Source organism: Anomaloglossus baeobatrachus, chromosome 9 (assembly GCF_048569485.1).
Source record: "Anomaloglossus baeobatrachus isolate aAnoBae1 chromosome 9, aAnoBae1.hap1, whole genome shotgun sequence".
Lineage (NCBI taxonomy): Eukaryota > Metazoa > Chordata > Amphibia > Anura > Aromobatidae > Anomaloglossus > Anomaloglossus baeobatrachus.
The window spans coordinates 27,636,798-27,650,441 of NC_134361.1; the positions used below are offsets into that span (position 1 = coordinate 27,636,798).

Consider the following 13,644-nt stretch of genomic DNA (forward strand, 5'->3'; position numbering starts at 1 on the left):
TAAAAAATATTAAAAAAAATGTATCCAAAATGTAGTTTTCTTTGTCGCTCCATTGGGAGACCCAGACAATTGGGTGTATAGCTATGCCTCCGGAGGCCACACAAAGTATTACACTAAAAGTGTAAAGCCCCTCCCCTTCTGCCTATACACCCCCCGTGCCTCACGGGCTCCTCAGTTTTTATGCTTTGTGCGAAGGAGGCTGACATCCACGCATAAGCTCCACAGCTTAGTCAGCAGCAGCTGCTGACTAGGTCGGATGGAAGAAAAGAGGGCCCATAACAGGGCCCCCAGCATGCTCCCTTCTCACCCCACTTTGTCGGCGGTGTTGTTAAGGTTGAGGTACCCATTGCGGGTACACAGGCAGGAGCCACATGCTGTTTTCCTTCCCCATCCCTTAATGGGCTCTGGGTGAAGTGGGAACCGGATCGGTCTCCAGGCACTGGGACCGTGCTCCCTCCGCAGCCCCTGGGAATCTGCTGGATAGGAGCTGGGTATCGTCAGGGACAAGGCCCTGCTACTATGAGGTACTCTGTGTCCCCGTGGGGACCGCGCATGGAGCGCTTGTGCCATACACATTACAGCACTGCTGGGTGTGTTAGTGCGCCGGGGACTACCGCGCATGGAGCGCTTGTGCCATACACATTGCAGCACTGCTGGGTGTGTTAGTGCGCCGGGGACTACCGCGCGGCCGCGCTTATTGCCGGCCGCGCTTATAACTTTAGTCCCCGGCTTCTGCGGCCTAGTGTCGTATATTCCCGCCCACAGGCCTGCCAGTCAGGGGAAGGGCGGGACGCTGCACAGATCGTCAGCGCTGAGGGCTGGAGCATACATTAGTATCCTCCTCCCTCCTCACTCAGTACACTGGGGCACTAGATTCCCGCACTTTTCTTGGGCACGCCCACGGTCCCCTCCTCCCCACAGAACGCCGGCAGCCATTCCTGTCAGCGATTCAGACGCTGGAGAGGAGAGACAACACAGGGAGACCCAGGCAGGGAATCTGGTGATCACACAACCGCTCTGAGCGGTCGGTAAGCAAACCTGTACCTCATGTACAGCTGTACTACCGGCAGGTTCCACTGACCCTCATTGTGTGCAATGCTCGGCCCCTGTGGCACTTACTCAGCCGGAGCCTCTGCGACTGGTGGCCCAGGTGGAACCACCTGCTACCACTGTCCAGGTGACAGGGACGGAGTTTGCAGCCTTTGCTGACAAACTGTCTGAGAGTATGGATAAATGGTCTGCTAAAATACTGGAAGCATTGCAGTCCAGACCGGTGATTCAGGCCCCGGGCACTGTCCAATCCTTGACCCCTGGTCCCCCTCAATTGGAACAGCAAAGTACCCCTGGGGTAACCCATAGGTCCCAGGGTGAGGTCTCTGACACGGACCGCAGTCCCAGGCCGCCCAAGCGGGGTCGCTGGGAAATTCCCTCCACTTCATCACACTGTTCAGGGTCCCAGCAGGGGGACTCTCTGGAGCAGGGGTCAGGAACCTTTTTGGCTAAGAGAGCCGTAAACGCCACATATTTTGAAATATAATTCCGCGAGAGCCGTACAATATGTTTAAAGGGCCATTGACAGATCAATCGCTCCAATGTTCACTTAGTACAGCAAGGAATGCTCCTCCCTGCTGTATAAAGCCACAATTGGACTGAAATAATGGTAATTAGCAGTAAAAAAATCAAATAAATAGCTTACATTGTGAACTTGCGATGCATGACATCAGTCCAGCAGTCTGGCTTCTTCTTTTTCCTGCGCATGACTGGAAGCTGGCATTCTTCCCACCTGATGTTGAGAGAATGCCAGCTTTGAGGCATTCGCAGAAGAAAGAAGCTGGAATATTGGACATGTCACACAACGCATTGTCAGTTATGTCAATTATCTATTTTATTATTTTACAGCAAATTATTGTTTAGGTCAAGCGGTGGCTTAGTGCAGCAGAGAGGAACACTCCTTTGTGTACTAAGTGACCGCTGGAGCAATTGTATCTGTCAGTGGCCCAGACACCCTGCTTCCCATACAGCCTGCACCCCCCATATCACACACACACACTGCTCCCCATACAGCCTGCACCCCCCATATCCCACACACACACACTGCTTCCCATACAGCCTGCACCCCCCAGATCTCTCACACTACACCCCCATATGTCACATACCCTGCTTCCCATACAGCCTGCACCCCCCCATATCACACACACACACTGCTCCCCATACAGCCTGCACCCCCCATATCCCACACACTACACCCCCATATGTCGCATACCCTGCTCCCCATACAGCCTGCACCCCCATATCACACACACTACACCCCCATATCTCACACACCCTGCTTCCCATACAGCCTACACCCCCATATCTCTCACACCCTGCTTCCCATACAGCCTGCACCCCCATATCACACACACACACACTGCTCCCCATACGGCCTGCACCCCCCATATCACACACACACACTGCTCCCCATACGGCCTGCACCCCCCATATCCCACACACACACACACTGCTTCCCATACAGCCTGCACCCCCCATATCACACACACACACACTGCTCCCCATACGGCCTGCACCCCCCATATCACACACACACTGCTCCCCATACGGCCTGCACCCCCCATATCCCACACACACACACACACACACTGCTTCCCATACAGCCTGCACCCCCCAGATCTCACACACTACACCCCCATATGTCACATACCCTGCTTCCCATACAGCCTGCACCCCCCATATCGCACACAATACACCCCCATATCTCACACACCCTGCTCACATATCTCACCCTGCCTGTACCCCAACTTACCCCTCTCAAACACTCTGCACCCCTTCACATGCTTCTGTCACAGTCTGCAGCCCTCATATGCCACTCACCCTGCAGCCCCCCTCACCCTCATGTCCCCTCTTTTCTTTTTACCAGTCATGTGTCCAAATCTCCTTCAGGATTCAGTTCTCTTGCTTTCTGCCCGGCATCCTGTGTCTCCTCCCACACAGTCACATGGGCGTGACATCATCGCAGGTCCTGCAGGATGGAGATTCCGTCTTCTGTGCAGGTCAGGAGCACTCCTGCAGCTCAGACATGGCTGGTGGCCTCTCCAGGTCAGGGGCCCCTCTACTGACACTGGGCTCCCCTGACTCACAGTTCGGCCACTACACAGCAGCACTACACATAGACGCAGAGCGGCTGCCGGGCCCCTATGTGTACTAGTGCCGCTGTGTAGTGGCCGGCCTGTGAGTCAGGGGAGCCCAGTGTCAGTAGAGGGGCGGCTCACTTCTCGTTCCCCCGCTGATCCGGTCTCCTCGGCGCATCATCCATTGCTGTCGCTCCCTGACCTCTCAGCAGGCGCGCAGTGATGACGTCACCGCGCTCGCTGCAGAGCTGTCAGAAGAACGCCGACAGTCACAGCGGGGAGAATGATAAGAGAGGGAGCGCCGCAAACTCTCTCATCATTGCTCTCAATTGTATCGGCACCTGCGATGCCGATGCAATTGAAAGCTCGATCCTCGGCGGGGGGCGGTGACAGCGCGGCCACCGGGGCACCCTGAGTAGCCGGGTGCTGGCGCCGGCCCTGATCCTTCCCATAGACAGGTAGGAGCCCTGTCTGCGAGCCAGATACAGCCATCAAAAGAGCCATATCTGGCTCGCGAGCCATAGGTTCCCGACCCCTGCTCTGGAGGATGAAGCGGAGGTATCAGATCAGGATTCTGATCCTGAAGCCGCTCTCAACCTAGATACACCTGAAGGTGACGCAGTAGTGAATGACCTTATAGCGACCATCAATCAGGTGTTGGATATTTCTCCCCCAGCTCCTCCAATTGAGGAGTCTGCTTCTCAGGAGAAATTCCGTTTCAGGTTTCCCAAGCGTACATTAAATATGTTTCTGGATCACTCTGACTTCAGAGAGGCAATCCAGAGAAACCGAGACTGTCCAGACAAGCGTTTTTCCAAGCGCCTTAAGGACACACGTTATCCCTTCCCCCCCCCCCGAGGTTGTCAAGGGCTGGACTCAGTGTCCTAAGGTGGATCCTCCAATCTCCAGACTGGCGGCTAGATCCATAGTTGCAGTGGAAGATGGGGCTTCACTCAAAGATGCCACTGACAGACAGATGGAACTATGGTTGAAATCCATCTATGAAGCTATAGGCGCGTCTTTTGCTCCAGCATTCGCAGCCGTATGGGCACTCCAAGCTATCTCAGCTTGTCAGGCGCAGATTAATGCAGTAACACGTACATCTGCCCCGCAAGTGGTGTCCTTAACCACTCAGGCGTCGGCGTTTGCGTCCTACGCCATTAATGCTATCCTGGACTCGGCGAGCCGTACGGCGGTGGCATCCGCCAATTCGGTGGTACTCCGCAGGGCCATGTGGCTACGTGAATGGAAGGCAGACTCTGCTTCCAAAAAGTTCTTAACCGGTTTGCCATTGTCTGGCGACCGCTTGTTTGGTGAGCGATTGGATGAAATCATTAAACAATCCAAGGGAAAGGATTCATCCTTACCCCAGTCCAAACCAAACAGACCTCAACCACGGAAGGTACAATCGAGGTTTCGGTCCTTTCGGACCGCGGGCAGGTCTCAATTTTCCTCGTCCAAAAGGCCTCAGAAAGATCAGAGGAACTCCGATTCATGGCGGTCTAAGTCACGTCCTAAAAAGACCGCCGGAGGAACCGCTCCCAAAGCGGCCTCCTCATGACTTTCGGCCTCCTCAAACCGCATCCTCGGTCGGTGGCAGGCTCTCCCGCTTTTGCGACGCCTGGCTGCCACAAGTAAAAGACCGATGGGTGAGAGACATTCTATCTCAAGGTTACAGGATAGAGTTCAGCTCTCGTCCTCCGACGCGTTTCTTCAGAACATCTCCGCCCCCCGACAGAGCCGAGGCTCTTCTGCAGGCGGTGTGCACCCTGAAGGCGGAAGGAGTGGTGATCCCTGTTCCTCTTCAGCAACGGGGTCACGGTTTTTACTCCAACTTGTTCGTGGTGCCAAAAAAGGACGGATCCTTCCGTCCCGTTCTGGACCTAAAATTGCTCAACAAGCATGTGAGAACCAGGCGGTTCCGGATGGAATCGCTCCGCTCCGTCATCGCCTCAATGTCCCAAGGAGATTTCCTGGCATCAATCGACATCAAAGATGCTTATCTCCACGTACCGATTGCACCAGAGCATCAGCGCTTCCTGCGTTTCGCCATAGGGGACGAACACCTTCAGTTCGTGGCACTGCCTTTTGGCCTGGCGACAGCCCCACGGGTCTTCACCAAGGTCATGGCAACAGTGGTGGCAATCCTACACTCTCAGGGACACTCGGTGATCCCTTACTTAGACGATCTACTTGTCAAGGCACCCTCTCAAGGGGCATGCCAACACAGCCTGAACATTGCTCTGGACACTCTCCAGAGTTTCGGGTGGATCATCAATTTTCCAAAGTCAAATCTGACACCGGCCCAATCACTGACATATCTTGGCATGGAGTTTCATACTCTCTCAGCGATAGTGAAGCTTCCGCTGAACAAACAGCGTTCACTACAGACAGGGGTGCAATCTCTCCTTCAAGGTCAGTCACACCCCCTGAGGCGCCTCATGCACTTCCTAGGGAAGATGGTGGCAGCAATGGAGGCAGTTCCTTTTGCGCAGTTTCATCTGCGCCCACTTCAATGGGACATTCTCCGCAAATGGGACAGGAAGTCGACGTCCCTCGACAGGAACGTCTCCCTTTCTCGGGCAGCCAAAGCTTCCCTTCAGTGGTGGCTTCTCCCCACTTCTCTGTCGAAGGGGAAATCCTTCCTGCCCCCATCCTGGGCGGTGGTCACGACGGACGCGAGCCTGTCAGGGTGGGGAGCGGTCTTTCTCCACCACAGGGCTCAGGGTACGTGGACTCAGCAAGAGTCCTCCCTTCAGATCAATGTTCTGGAGATAAGGGCAGTGTATCTTGCCCTAAAGGCGTTCCAGCCGTGGCTGGAAGGCAAACAGATCCGAATTCAGTCGGACAACTCCACAGCGGTGGCATACATCAACCACCAAGGCGGGACACGCAGTCGGCAAGCCTTCCAGGAAGTCCGGCGGATTCTGCTGTGGGTGGAAGCCACAGCCTCCACCATATCCGCAGTTCACATCCCGGGCGTAGAAAACTGGGAAGCAGACTTTCTCAGTCGCCAGGGCATGGACGCAGGGGAATGGTCCCTTCACCCGGACGTGTTTCAGGAGATCTGTTGCCGCTGGGGCATGCCGGACGTCGACCTAATGGCGTCCCGGCACAACAACAAGGTCCCGACATTCATGGCACGGTCTCAAGATCACAGAGCTCTGGCGACAGACGCCTTAGTTCAGGATTGGTCGCAGTTTCAACTCCCTTATGTGTTTCCTCCTCTGGCACTGTTGCCCAGAGTGTTACGCAAGATCAGGGCCGACTGCCGCCGCGCCATCCTCGTCGCTCCAGACTGGCCGAGGAGGTCGTGGTACCCGGATCTGTGGCATCTCACGGTCGGCCAACCGTGGGCACTACCAGACCGACCAGACTTGCTGTCTCAAGGGCCGTTTTTCCATCTGAATTCTGCGGCCCTCAACCTGACTGTGTGGCCATTGAGTCCTGGATCCTAGCGTCTTCAGGATTATCTCAAGAGGTCATTGCCACTATGAGACAGGCTAGGAAACCAACGTCCGCCAAGATCTACCACAGGACGTGGAAAATATTCCTGTCGTGGTGCTCTGCTCAGGGTTTTTCTCCCTGGCCATTTACCTTGCCCACTTTTCTGTCCTTCCTTCAATCCGGATTGGAAAAGGGTTTGTCGCTCGGCTCCCTTAAGGGACAAGTCTCTGCGCTCTCTGTGTTTTTTCAGAAGCGCCTAGCCAGACTTCCACAGGTACGCACGTTCCTGCAGGGGGTTTGTCACATCGTCCCTCCTTACAAGCGTCCGTTAGAACCCTGGGATCTGAACAGGGTGCTGATGGTTCTTCAGAAACCACCGTTCGAACCAATGAGGGATATTTCTCTCTCACGCCTTTCGCAGAAAGTGGTTTTCCTAGTAGCAGTCACTTCACTTCGGAGAGTGTCTGAGCTAGCAGCGTTGTCGTGCAAAGCCCCTTTCCTGGTGTTTCACCAGGACAAGGTGGTTCTGCGTCCGGTTCCGGAATTTCTCCCTAAGGTGGTATCCCCTTTTCATCTCAATCAGGATATCTCCTTACCCTCTTTTTGTCCTCATCCAGTTCACCAATGTGAAAAGGATTTGCACTTGTTAGATCTGGTGAGAGCACTCAGATTCTACATTTCTCGTACGGCGCCCCTGCGCCGCTCGGATCCACTCTTTGTCCTTGTCGCTGGCCAGCGTAAAGGGACATAAGCTTCCAAATCAACCCTGGCTCGGTGGATCAAGGAACCAATTCTCGAAGCTTATCGTTCCTCGGGGCTTCCGGTTCCCTCAGGGTTGAAGGCCCATTCTACCAGGGCCGTGGGAGCGTCCTGGGCCTTGCGGCACCAGGCTATGGCTCAGCAGGTGTGTCAGGCAGCTACCTGGTCGAGCCTGCACACTTTCACGAAACACTATCAGGTGCATACCTATGCTTCGGCAGATGCCAGCCTAGGTAGGCGAGTCCTTCAGGCGGCGGTTGCCCACCTGTAGGACGGAGCCGTTTACGGCTCTCTTACAAGGTATTATTTACCCACCCAGGGACTGCTTTTGGACGTCCCAATTGTCTGGGTCTCCCAATGGAGCGACAAAGAAGAAGGGAATTTTGTTTACTTACCGTAAATTCCTTTTCTTCTAGCTCCAATTGGGAGACCCAGCACCCGCCCCTGTTTTTTGTGTACACATGTTGTTCATGTTGAATGGTTTCAGTTCTCCGATATTCCTTCGGATTGAATTTACTTTAAACCAATTTATAATTTTTTCCTCCTTCTTGCTTTTGCACCAAAACTGAGGAGCCCGTGAGGCACGGGGGGTGTATAGGCTGAAGGGGAGGGGCTTTACACTTTTAATGTAATACTTTGTGTGGCCTCCGGAGGCATAGCTATACACCCAATTGTCTGGGTCTCCCAATTGGAGCTAGAAGAAAAGGAATTTACGGTAAGTAAACAAAATTCCCTTCGTTCTTTAAAGGGTCACTACACGAAAAGCTGATCACAGGGTGTTCTGCTGTGAGCTATTGCAAAACTCAGCAGCAAGTGCAAACTTATTTTGCATAATCCCCACATGGTAAATGTAACAGCACACAGTTTCTTTGGAAATCAATAGGAAGGTCTATGTTACATATGGTTTTGGGTCCACAAACGAGACCGCTTGCAGCCATATTTTTCTTTTAGTATCATGGCTGCTATTTGTGATCTGAACTTACGATATCATAGACCTATATGATTTAGTTTACGATGTAGCAGGCTCGTTGATCAGTAGCATCCATTGAATAAGGCTATGTGCCCACGCTGCGGAAAATGCGGAGTTTGCCACGGAAATTCCGCGGATTGTTCAACAATCTGCAGTACAGCTACTCCCCAGCCATTTCTATGGCATTTGGGAACTGCTGTGCCCATGCTGCGTTTTTTTCCGCAGCGGAAATAATGCGGATTTCACTGCGGGGAAAAAGCAGCAGCATGTCAATTATTCCTGCGGTTTTACCTGCGGATTTTGCCCATGCAAGTGATTTGTTAAAAAAAAAAAAACGAAATCCGCGTCAAATCAGCATCAAATCCGCACCTATGCAAAGGTGCGGTTTCCGGGGGAATGCTGCGGATTTAGCTGCAGAAAAATCCGCGGATACAGAGTCCCGTGGGCACATAGCCTAACTCTGCACTTGTGTTATACAGTAAGGGGTTGACATTGTTGGAAAGCGTATACATTGATTCTGCTCTAATAATGACATCAGATTAACAATTAAATGGATGTTAATCACCAACAAATTATGCGATTTGCATAAAAATAGCTTTTATTAAATCTAAAACATTAAAAAACCAGACAAGATGTCTCAAGGAAACAGACCCATCAAAGGGTAAATATGTATAAAAAAATTATTTTGTTGGGAACACCAGGTCAAAGAAGAAGAAGCGCTACAAGTGCGAAACGTGCGTTGGAGAGGGTGTAGGACGCCATTATTTGTGTCTACTATTCCCCTGTAGGTATATTGTTATTAGGTTTCCTTATGGTTTATTGTAGCCATTATACCTTTATAACCACACACTTGTCACTACTTAATCCATATATGTACTATAATTTTCTCTATACGGGGTGACTTTTACATGACATTTTGACCTGGTGTTCCCAACATAATTTTTTGATACATATTTACCCTTTGAGGGGTCTGTTTCCTTGAGACATCTTGTCTGTTTTTTAATATTTTATAAAAGCTATTTTTATGCAAATCGCATAATTTGTTGGTGATTTACATCAAAGTGTATTTATTCCCTATTATTGGTTGTGTTTTTGTTGTTAAATGGATGTTAGATGCAAACTTCTAAAAATAATGAGAAAAATGCCAAAACCCTTTTCAATATAGAGTTGCACCGAAAAGTTGCAGTTAGCAAACTTCTGCGCTGCGTTTTTTAGATGTGTGCTAGGTCGGCGGTTTAGCCAATTGTAAAGTTACTTATGGAAAATTATATTAAACAGTAGCTGCTTTTTGCATAAATGGATTTGTCATTGTAGGGCTATGATATCCATGTAACTGCAAATGTCAAACCGGAACCCGACCATATGAAGGACATCATACGCTGCAGTGGAGCAACCTTCCTCCCTAAAATGCCACGGTCATTCAAGGTAAAGGAGCACATGAGTACCATTAGGTAACATAGTAGACTGCTTTGACTTAAGACTAATGATCTATGCTGTCATATTTTTATTTTTTTTTTATTTTTAGGAAAAATGCATTGTTGTGTCCTGTCCAGAAGACGCTGCTCGTTGCAAGTCAGTCCCAGCCTCTGTTCCCATCACATCAGCGGAGTTTATCCTCAGTGGAATCTTGCGTCAGGAAGTAAACCCATCAGCGTACCTGCTGAACCCCGCGGCGCCGGACACTGGGCCCTCCCCAGCTAAGCGGAGGCGCTGAATCTGTAATAGACTTCACTGTTTAGTGCATAGTATTATCTGCTTTGTGCAGGTTTTTTTTGGGCGGGGGGGATTTACATTGGAGATATGGAGCAGCTATATTTGGGAGGACGGGGGTTCACAACCAATTTATTTTATGAAGGCTTAAAGTAGGGGTCTGTTGTATTGGCAAGACAGTGGGACCACCAAGCACCTCTTCTGTTTGTACAAGTGACTATTAAAGGGAACCTGTCAGGTGTAATATGCACCCAGAACCACGGGCAGTTCTGGGTGCATATTGCTATTCCCTGCCTAACCGTCCATGTATACACTAGCATAGATAAAGGGATCTTCATAAAACATATTTCTAAAGATCTTTTACCATAATTACCATTGCTAATGAACGAGGGGACTAATCCCCTGGATGTTAGTTCCCCGGCCAGTCGCCACCATTAGCATGTTAGTACACCCCTTTGGGCATGCTAATGAATGTGCAGCATCAAAGGATGATTTCGCTCAGCTCTCCGCCACCATCGCGTCAGATGGGGGATTTCGACTCGGTGCACATGACCCCGGAGTTTGGGTCATGCGCACTATGAAGCTGGGTGTACGCGTCCTGGCTTCAAACTGAAGTAGTGCGCATGACCCAAACTTTGGGGTCATGCGCACTGAACCGAAATCCAGCGTCGGACGCAATGGCAGCGGAGAGGTGAGTGTGCAGCGTCACAGGATCTCATTCGTTAGCATGCCCACAGGGGTGTACTAACATGCTAATGGGGGCGACTAGCCAGCGTAACTAACGCCCAAGGGACTAGTCCCAGCGCTCATTAGCATACAGTAAAAGATCTTTAGAAATACTTTTCTATAGATCTCTTTATCTATGCTACTACATACAGGAACAGTTATGCAGGGAATAGCAATATACATCCAGAACTGCCCGTGGTCTGGGTGCATATTGGACATGAAAGGTTCCCTTTAAGATGTAAAAGTGCTTTCTTCAAGATACACATGACAAGATTAGAAACTCCTTTTTGTGATACACCATCCTCTTTTGTTCCTGCGCTTATTTTTTTTTTTTTTTTTAACGTAATACCTCTAAAATAAAAAATTAGGCAACTGTGCTATAAGTTAGTACTAAAAATGTCTTATTGATTAGCTTATACACCCTTTGTGAAGATCTGTGTTTCTCCATGATAATAAGTCAAACCTGTGTAGACTGATCCTATAAGTATAATCCTTTTTTTCATTTGATAGGATAGTGTGAAGTATAAATGCATATTCTTGCAGCAGAGGATTGATCATGGAGATACATTGGGCTGTAGAAACTAAACCTGTTAATACATTTGTAATTATGTCGTAATGCAAAGTTGCTCATTTTTAGGTAGGTAACTATAGCTTGCAAATCCTTTCTGGACTTATTACTGCAGCGGATTGACAGCGTCCCTCAGAATCAGCTGTAATTGGCCAACTGCATCGAATATTGCAGAGCAGTGTTAATAAAGAGAAGTCGTCATTTTATATTTCATAAATCAAGAGTACATGTGCATATAAGCAACTTTGTAATATCGGAGAAATCTACTACTTTTTCATCCCGGACTAATCGTTCACTCTGTTCATGGATAAATACAGATTTTCCTAGTACTCAGATAGGAGATGGTAGGTTGTGCTTTTAAAATTCTATGAAGGGAGAAGCTACACAGTTCTCCTGTAAAACGTTTAGAAGTACCAACTGTAATCTATTTGTAGTACCTGAATACAGATTTTACCTGTAAATCGAGAATTTTAAGAATGAAAAATCAGTCTGAGAGGAGAAGGAAGCAGATTTCTTTGAGATATTACGAAGTCTCTTGTTTTCACAGTTGCTATTGGTTTATGGGAAATTTTTTATTAAATGCCAGTTACTCTGACTCCAATGCAATATAGAGCTTGGCCTGTACTGAGATAAAGGTACAACCAGAGCGGCTAACGTTTGGCTTTGTTCACATTGGCAGATCGAGGGCAGTCACTAACTTTAGATTTTGAGCTGGTGCTGATAATCTCTTATCGGTTTGCAAGGCCTAGAAGAGAAGATCCACTTGAGCTTGAAAAGTGAAAGCCGACACTACAGAAGTGAATTCCTCTCACGTGTCATGCAGTCCTGAAGAAGATTCTTCATGTTTGACATTGTAGATTTTTGTGATTTGTAGATATGTTATGTCAAGACCAGGGATCCCTGACACGTTGCAAATTCTTTGCCTGTATATAGTCCGCAGTATTCCTGTACATAATAAACACTTGCTATTTTTTATTTGTGTTCAGTCCTTCCCCCCTCCCCTCCCTTTTTTGTTTCATGTTATTATGTTAACTTTTTCTCTGGTTATAAGTGGGGATGAGCGAACCCGACCTGTAAAGTTCAGTGTCCGTACCGAACAGGTGCTGTCAGGGCTGTTGAGTCGGTAAGCGAAACCTCCGACTCTGCCTCTGACTCCTCAATTTCCCTGAGGCCTGAAACACACTTCCGATAAAAACACGTGTCTCGCGGCACGTGTGTATTTACTCTGCGTGTGGTAAGTACGTGTCTCTGGTACGTGCGGTCCACGTGTGCTATCCGCGATAGCACATGTAGAACCGGTAATTTGCATACTCACGTGGTCCGCGCTGCTCTCCGTGGTGCTGATCTTCGGTCTCCCCGCTGCTGCCGGCCGCAGTGAAGTGAATATTAATTGAGCATCATGAGCGGCGGCAGAGACAGGAGGGCTGGAGAAGGTGAGTAAATGTTTTTTCACTGACACGTGTTTTCTCCGGCGCGTGTCACACGGGACCGCATCCACACTACATCCGTGTGGTACGGGTGCGGGCTGTGTGACACCCGTGCTGCCGGAGAAAACGTGGACATGTCAGTGTGTAGAAGAAGGGAATTTTGTTTACTTACCGTAAATTCCTTTTCTTCTAGCTCCTATTGGGAGACCCAGACAATTGGGTGTATAGCTTCTGCCTCCGGAGGCCACACAAAGTATTACACTTTAAAAAGTGTAACCCCTCCCCTCTGCCTATACACCCTCCCGTGCATCAAGGGCTCATCAGTTTTGGTGCCAAAGCAGGAAGGAGGAAACTTATAAATTGGTCTAAGGTAAATTCAATCCGAAGGATGTTCGGAGAACTGAAACCATGAACCAAAAGAACAATTCAACATGAACAACATGTGTACACAAAAGAACAACAGCCCGAAGGGAACAGGGGCGGGTGCTGGGTCTCCCAATAGGAGCTAGAAGAAAAGGAATTTACGGTAAGTAAACAAAATTCCCTTCTTCTTTGTCGCTCCATTGGGAGACCCAGACAATTGGGACGTCCAAAAGCAGTCCCTGGGTGGGTAAAAGAATACCTCGATAAAAAGAGCCGAAAAACGGCCCACACTTACAGGTGGGCAACCGCCGCCTGAAGGACTCGCCTACCTAGGCTGGCATCTGCCGAAGCATAGGCATGCACCTGATAGTGTTTCGTGAAAGTGTGCAGACTCGACCAGGTAGCCGCCTGACACACCTGCTGAGCCGTAGCCTGGTGCCGCAATGCCCAGGACGCACCTACGGCTCTGGTAGAATGGGCTTTCAGCCCTGAAGGAATCGGAAGCCCAGACGAACGGTAGGCTTCAAGAATCGGTTCCTTGATCCA

At 49.8% G+C, this 13,644-nt stretch overlaps 1 protein-coding gene across 3 annotated transcripts in view; it reads left to right on the plus strand.

Annotated features, from left to right (window-relative positions):
* MDC1 (mediator of DNA damage checkpoint 1) overlaps positions 1–12,281 on the plus strand; it is a 100,318-nt gene extending 88,037 nt beyond the window's left edge. For all 3 annotated transcript variants that reach the window (XM_075323431.1, XM_075323433.1, XM_075323432.1), the window contains exons 15-16: positions 9,619–9,729; positions 9,830–12,281. In XM_075323431.1, the coding sequence (XP_075179546.1) occupies positions 9,619–9,729; positions 9,830–10,018 (300 nt within the window). In that variant the 3' untranslated portion in view covers positions 10,019–12,281. The remainder of the gene's footprint in view (positions 1–9,618; positions 9,730–9,829) is intronic.
* Positions 12,282–13,644: the final 1,363 nt, after the last annotated feature.